Here is a 7,877-nt window from a genome sequence, read left to right as displayed (position 1 = left end):
CAAACCAATGCCTCTACCACATGAAAAAGGTTATGGGGCTACCTTTACATTTACCTACCTACCTAAGGCTTACATTACAATTTACAAAAACAGGCCTCTCTACACTTAAGTTATAGATGAAAAGACAATTGTGCACAACTTAACACAACACAAAAATACACAACATGAAGACCATTACCAGTACAATATGCCAGGTTTTGCACAGAAGACAAAAATAGCACAATGTTTTGCTGTGAGGTGTTGCCATTCTATTACATGTAATTATGCATGAGTGCCGAGAAAACAACTAAATTAGTCTACAAAACTGAACATGTATTTTGAATGAGCCCGTGTGATTGGCCCTTTCCAGCTGGCCCTTTCCAAAAATATACGTCCTCTTTTATGCATTTTCTTTAGTGTTCAACATGTACCTCTTTGTCTTGTTCTTCCTTGGGCTTGGACACTGCATCAGCTTTCTCCTTAGCGTCTTTTTCTGGACAAACAAAAAAACAACCCCACAGTGAATTTTACATCATGTAATGTTGATATTTAAACATTCCTTGACAAAGACTAGACTCGAAAATTTGAGAATTTTTTGTGTTGGAAATTACAGCCTAAACTTGCTTCATAATGCATGCCAGAAAACAGTTACTAGTACTCAAGCAGCTGAGTATGATTTTGCTTCATAATGACTTCTACCAACACAGATGAACTTTCAAGATAATCTTTATAAGATAAAACAAAGACATGTTTACCTTTACACTTAGGACAGACGTAGTCTTCACTGTTCTTTTCCATCCGTATGCCCTCCTTCTTAGTGATGCCCACACAGTCCCCATGGTACCACTCCTCACAACGGTCACAGCAGATCATGAATCTGGAGAGGCACAAGTATGCAAATTAGCCTTGCAAATATTCAGATAACCTTGAGTTAAAAGACTCTTTCTACACAACTAAGTCTTTTATATTCAGCCAATGTTTTGGTGACCGTCTGTCACCTTCCTCTGGGCAATTCACATTGCATGTTGCACTGCAGCACAGGTGTCGCTGCTACAGATGCATTTCCCAAACGTACAATATTTACATATCTACATATATGCGTGATTACAGGGAACAGTATCTACAATGGAATAACGTCCCAAACGTACAGGAGTTGGATATATGTAAAACTGTACACCTTGCAAATATACAGATGAGCCTTGCACTAAGTCATGGTTTAGTCTGGGAAATAGGAAAATTAGCAACAGACAACAGGTTAAGAATAGATAGGGAAAAGTTGTACATATTACAGAATCTCTAGGGCTTAGTTGGGCCTGAACAGTGGAAGGCCTGCTTAAGTGCGGTATAGTCAGGTTACCTTTTTCCGTGAGGTTTTCTGCAGATACAGTAGAGCTTGTCTGGGTCCTCATCCTCCCAGTCACTGTCATTGGGGTCGTCTGAGTAGGTCATCCCAGAGTCATCACTTTCTGCACCCGACTCATCGCCTAAAACAACACAGTAAAAGATGTGGAAATGTTAAAATGGGCCATCTAGCCATCTGAGGAATTAAATGTAGAAACTAGGTGCAGTAATATAGAAAGATAACATTTGCAAAGTTAATGCATAATGTTTACCTTCACATATGGTCTGCTCTGTTAATTCTTACTCAAACACATTCACATACAATGTATATGGTCACATGAGTCTAAATCCCTCCTACTATAAAATTGCAACATTATATAACCCAGCACCAGTTACCATGGTGACAGACGGTCTGGTTCAGGTCATTGACCAGGTCACCGGTCAGTGTTTGGAACGGAAGAAGAAACAGAGCAAAACTATGTTTTCCTTCGGCAAACATAATAACAGAATGGGCGTCACCAATACTAATGTAATGCAAATTCAGGGCATCAAAATTGGTACAGTCCTAATCAAGAACAGCCAATGAGAACAAAGATAACATCCTCACCTGGGTGGTCTTTATCTGACTTTTCAGACTTGACAGAATCCTTCCTCTGTCTTTCCTTCTCCTTGGCTACATGTACTTTCTTCGTTTCCTCCTTGTCTAGTGACTTCCTTCTGTCCTCCTTTGTACTAGTAGAAGGCTTCTCCACTTTAACAACTTTTACATCCTTAGGTTTTTGCCCTTCTTTGTTCTGAGTAGTCTCTTCTTCGCTTCCTCCATCTTTCTTTCCGTGAGCTTTGACCTCATCTTCCTTTACCGTTGGCGCGGCGTTGTCAGGTGTGAAGAGGATGGGTTCTTCCACCTCGACAATTTGGACCGACGATTTTCTTCGCTTTCTTTCCGGTTTCTTCTTCTGTTGTCTCGCGATGACTTCTTGGGCCTTTTCTTTGTGCATTTCTTCCATGAGTCTTTTCAGCGGAAGGTCTTCTTCTTCTGATTCAGAAACTTCCGACTTTCGTTTGGCCTTTTTAGCCGAGGGCGGAGTCTCTTTTGGGGATTTCATAGGCGTAACTTTTTTAGTTGTTGCTGATCGTTTGGGCGTCTTTTCTTGTTGTTTCTTAGCAGGAGTAGTCTTCTTTTTTCCTTCTTTCTCCCCATCTTTCTCTTCTTCTGCCTCTCCTTTCATTTCTTCACTCGATTCTTGTTCTTTTTTCTCCTCGTCGGCTTTCTTTGCTCCTTTCTTCCTCGTCCCTCTTTTCGGAGTGGGAGTTTTAGGCTCCGAGTCTTCCTTGGAGTCAGGTTGGAGTTCTGGTGCTTCTTGTTCATTACTGCTGCTTGGGATATCGTCCTCATCTGCGGATTTTCCACCCTTCCGTTTTGCAGCACGCTTTTCAGCGACTGGTTGGGCGTAATCGTGGTCTAACATTCGCACGCGATCTAACTCCACTCTTTCTGCTTCTTCTTTTTCCTTGACTTGGATTCTTGTAGACTTTCTGGTGTTATTTGGGCTGGAGTCTGTTTCTTCCTTTCCTTCATCACCTTCCTTAGATACAGCTGTTGTTTCTACAGGTGTTTCTGGCTCCTGCAATGCAGCTGTTTTCTGCAAGGGGGCATCATTTGACTTCTCCACTTCTTTAACTGGGGTCTCCTTGGTCAAGCTTGGGGTAGTCTGGGTTTTGCTAGGGGTAACCTGGGTTGTGCTTTGGGCAACCTGGGTTTTTGTAGCAACTTGTGGGCTTTCATGCAACACATCCTGGGTCGGTTGGGGTGTGATTGGGGTTTCTTGACTTGTTTCTGCTGCCTTCTGAGGCCTACTTGGGGTTTCCAGGGATACCTCTTCAGACTTTTCAGCAGAAGTATCTGGGGGAGGGACTTCAGCTTTCTTGGATACAGAAGGTGATTCTTTAGGTGTTGGAGCTATCTCCTTGGCAGGCGGCAGTGGTTTCTTTACAACTGTTGCGCTGGCTGCTTTCTGCAGGAGCGCCGCGGCTCTTTTAGGGGTTATCGTGGTCTTCTTGGCGGGAGGTATTTTCGCTGCAGCCTGTCGTCTGGTTCTAGGTGGCGAGGGAAAACTTTCCTCAACGGTTGTCGCTGTGTCTGTTCCCGTGGATGCCGGTTCAGATTGCGCCTTTAGAGCGGAAGCGCGAGTTCTTCTTGCCGTGGGGGGCGTTTTCTGAACTTGTGGAGACGCCTTTGCCGCTCTTCCTCTCGTTCTTGGCGAAGGCGTAGCGCTGTCACCGCTGTCGTCTTTCCGCTGGATTCGCGAGCTTCTCCGAAGACTTCGAGGCTCCACGTCTTTCTTCTGCGCCGTATCCCCTTGCGCTTTCGTCTCGTTTTCCGTTACAGTTGTTGGAGCGATTCCCGCAACTCTCGGCGAGCGCCGCGTTGGCATGGGCTCCATTTTGTTCTCCGTTTGCGACGAGCTACCGGCGTCGTTTAAATCTTTGAGGAATGTGTCCGGATTAATGTCTGTGGTAATCTCCGGATTTACAAGGCTCAGTCCGTCACTGGGATTATCAAAAACTCCAATATCAAGTTTAAAGTTGTCAACAGAGGTGGAGGTTAACATAGGATCATTGTCTCGGAGCATAGAGTTGATGCTCTCTTCAATAGAAGGGTCCAGAGTGCTGTCCACATATTGGGCGGTTGAAGAATTGGTCTCGTTGAGGAATTTTTCGACTTGGTCGGCGGAGAGCTGTTGCGGACCACCGCAGAGCTCCGAGAAGAGGTTTCGACCGGACGGGTCGTCCTGAGCTGACTGTAGTACCTGTGCAGGGAGACAGGGGGAGCACCTGTGACACCTGCTACACATGAAAATACAGTACACGTTGTACACAGTACTGGTACTGTACGGAAATACTTGATTAGGTACAAGTCCAAAATAGTAATCACTGAGTACTGGGTACTGTGTACGGGTATAAAGTTACACAAACTGCACTTGTATTTTTGACCCAAATGTGTAAATACTAGAGCTGTGTACCGGTAGGTGTGTACTGGTTCTGTACTGGAAAAACTGATTAAGTACTGGTCCAAATACCTAATTCCACTGTACCAGTACTGTACCTAAATAATTTCACACTAATCATATGCCTATTTGTGACGTAAAATGTGTAAATAGCTGGTCCCTCCATGTTTCCAGAGACAGGACAGTGTGTTTGTGTTACAAACTGACAGTGTTAACTACCCTGAAAGATCTGTTGTAGATTAGTTACGCTCCCTCTAGATGTCAAGTTTGCAGGTGAACTTGGGAGTGGGTTGACAGCACATGGGTGGGGGATTGGCAGGCAGAATGACAGGAAGGCAGCACGTCAGACACAGGAAATGGGGTGTGCTTAAATAAAAACCCAAAATTCTTCCTGGAATCTCCTATATGTTTCTTGTGGTGTTACGCACTTGCTTTGCCCCCCTTCCACTATACAGTAAATTGCCATAAAAAAACAACCATGATAATCAAATTGACCCTACAACTAAAAAACATTTAGCACACTGAAGTAGCCAATTCTCTATTACTTACAGGTTAGGCAGCAGGGAGAAGGTTATGGTTGATATTGTAGTATTTAAGGACTGAAGTTGCAAGGGGCAAAACAAGTGGGCAAAATAAGCCATAAAGGAAGAAAGTTCAATGAAAAAGTCTGCAGTTTTAAGCATGATGATTTGAAGTTATTTGTAAGTTCATATTGCTGTATGCTGTCTATTCTAACAATAAAGATGTAATTTATGGACCAGCAAACGGTGACAGATAAAGAAAAACAGAATAGAAGAAAACAACCTAAAAAAAATCCCCACACCCAAGAAACTGGACTCACCTCGCTAAACAAGGAGTCTGCTGTGGGGTAGGGGAGGGGGGAGGGGGACTGGGAAGGGTCACAGATATAGGAGATGGCTGTGTGGGGGAGGGGGGCAGATGACGAGGTACGGGGATCCATTGCTGAACAGTTTCTGGGACCCCCTGATCTAGCTGTGACTGTGCTGCCCTGTAAGGGGTCAAATGAACAAGCATGCCTTCCTAGCTAGTACATATATGGTTTTATCATTATGAAAAAGTTGTAAAACGTAAAAGTTACTAAAACACTGCACTGCAAAATCATTACAGACTAGACAAAAAATCTAACATGGAATAATATTCCTTATTCAAAACCTCACCCATAAGTATCAATACTGTAAAAAAATTAGTATGGCCAAAAGCAAACACTACAACAGTACAAGGGAATAGTCTACAAGTTACACCTCAAAAATGTTTTAGAAAATGCGCATTGTACTAAGACATTATGTCTAAGCTAGCTACTTCTTGGTTAATGCTTCAGTTAATAACCTTGCCATTCCATATGTAAGTATAAGGGCTAAGGGGTCTACGTGAGGGAAAAGGAGGGTTAAGACTAGACCTTGAGATCATCTACACCAAAATATTAGCCAGTTCATGCACATGCACAGTAGAAACCATGAACCAGCTTACTAATTTTGCAAGTTAGATTTGTAAGCAGCATCTTTTTTCGTGATTTTATGTTGAGCTATTTACATATTAACAACAAACAAAAGAAGTCATCGCAAAGCAAGTTTAAACTGTAACTTCCAACACAAGATATTGGACTTCCCCAAATTTTCAACTGTACAACTCGAGTCTTTTTTAAGGAATATACAATCCACCTCGTGATGTCACAGAAGTAGTGGATTGTTCATTCCTTGACAAAGACTGGAGTTGTACAGTCAAAAATTTCTTGTGTTAGGAACTACAGTTTAAACTTTCTTCATTACAAGCAAAAGAAGTATACTGAAATGACAAAAAACTTACGTCTCCAAAACCCCCCTCAGATAGTGGGTCGGTCCATTCAACACTTGTGGAGGAGGTGAGGAAATCTGGGACTAGGTTCTGGCTGGAAGCTGGTGATGTGAATGTTGTCGCCTGCGAATCTGCTGCTACTGTTACTGCAGTCCCAACCACTTCCCTGGTAGAGGGCTCACTCTGATCACACATTGTAATCTCCTACTGCAAAGCTCTGGATTGTGCAATGATAACATTAATTATGAATACATTGTATAATTTACAATTATCATTGATAGAGAAATCGCTAACAGTAACACTAAGGAAATGTAACTTTTGTAAGTTAAAATTGTCTGTAAAGACAAACTTAGAAAAAGGCTTGGTAAAATTCTTGGTAAACACATACACATTTACAATAAGATTTAATTGCTTAAACTTTAGCATGCTAAGGTAGCCATTCATTGGAATCAAACTTGTAAATTGGCTATGGAGTTTGGTAGCAGAGAACATTGCATTATCTGAAACAATCTTATGCAGTTGGAGTAACAGGAAAGAAACTAATAAACAATGATTCTTCAGTTTATATGCAGCAAGCAAGGACTCAAACTGCCACCTGAAACCATGCAAAATCATGCAAGAAATAACATGCAAAGATTTTTTTCTGTTCAGTTAGGAAAAAAGACAGGCAGAGAAAAAGCTGATGTACCTTTTCCACATCCCCCGGCTTCATCATCACTTAAAGCAACCAATCAGAGCACAAGGAGAACTGACCAATCACAGAAGATGAAGTAGAAGCAGCCAATCACAGCCGGGTAAGAATTGGCCAATCACTGACCAAGGAGCACTGGCCAATCACAGAAGATGGAGAATGTGGGTCCAGCCAAACACAGACCTGAGATTATTGGCCAATCAAAGAGCAATGAGAGGATGGCCAATCATGGACCATAGAAAGAAAGGCAAGAGGAAGCAAAGTGAATTTTATTGATGAATCTCAATCTTAAATAAAGCCATGGAGTTTATGATTTTTAGCTCCATGTTAAAACAAAGCAGAGAAGAGACATCTAACATATTGGATAGAACTATGTACCTAAACTAAAAGTAGTAATTATAGGTACAGGTCAAGGTACACAGGTTTAGGTACACGTCCGTGCCTGTACCTATACCTGAACAATTTGACAAACTTGCAATTTACAAAATGTACAAAACATTCAGGTAGTGAAAATGCAACAAATGCACCGAGTTTGTTTACATCTGGCTATACTGTATTTTATCAGTACCACCTGAAAATATGGTTGGTGGTTGTTTTGCCAAGTGTTTGTAAATGCAAAATATCATCATAAAATTATGATGCAAAATATTATCCAATTGAAATTATTACACCTATACACAACTGTGGTTCAGAGTGCTTCTTAGTGTCAATAACACAAAGGTTTCACCATTTCAACAGTTTCAATTTTGTTGCCAAGATCTTACGTTTTGTACCTTTAATTCGAGAAAATCCTACATGTGTTTTTGAGGCCCACGCCTGGCCTCATGCTGGATTTGACCTACAAACATGTCTATCATTTATCACTGCAAAACAGGGCCTCGGTAAATACAAAACTACGGCGATCTACCAAACACAGAAACCGCGTACAATCGAACAACATTACGAAGGAGAGATTGAAAGGTTTCGGAGCTTAGAGACAGACTTTGAAAGAGAAATTCGGCCGTATAAAATCAGAAGTGATATGACCATGGTGCATGCATGGCACC

The 7,877-nt window shown here is 42.0% G+C and overlaps 1 protein-coding gene across 1 annotated transcript in view; it reads right to left on the bottom strand.

Moving 5' to 3' along the window:
- LOC109472898 (PHD finger protein 3-like) overlaps nucleotides 1-6,353 on the bottom strand; it is a 20,186-nt gene extending 13,833 nt beyond the window's left edge. The window contains exons 1-5 of the mRNA XM_019772764.1: nucleotides 6,153-6,353; nucleotides 1,928-4,130; nucleotides 1,337-1,463; nucleotides 735-856; nucleotides 411-472 (exon numbers count right to left, since the gene is read on the bottom strand). Coding sequence (XP_019628323.1) covers nucleotides 411-472; nucleotides 735-856; nucleotides 1,337-1,463; nucleotides 1,928-4,130; nucleotides 6,153-6,335 — 2,697 coding nt within the window. The 5' untranslated portion in view covers nucleotides 6,336-6,353. The remainder of the gene's footprint in view (nucleotides 1-410; nucleotides 473-734; nucleotides 857-1,336; nucleotides 1,464-1,927; nucleotides 4,131-6,152) is intronic.
- Nucleotides 6,354-7,877: the final 1,524 nt, after the last annotated feature.

The sequence above is a fragment of the Branchiostoma belcheri genome, unplaced genomic scaffold, assembly GCF_001625305.1.
Source record: "Branchiostoma belcheri isolate BF01 breed outbred unplaced genomic scaffold, Haploidv18h27 scaffold29, whole genome shotgun sequence".
Lineage (NCBI taxonomy): Eukaryota > Metazoa > Chordata > Leptocardii > Amphioxiformes > Branchiostomatidae > Branchiostoma > Branchiostoma belcheri.
The sequence above is the reverse complement of the archived record's forward strand: the minus strand, read 5'-3'. Positions and strand labels throughout refer to the sequence as shown.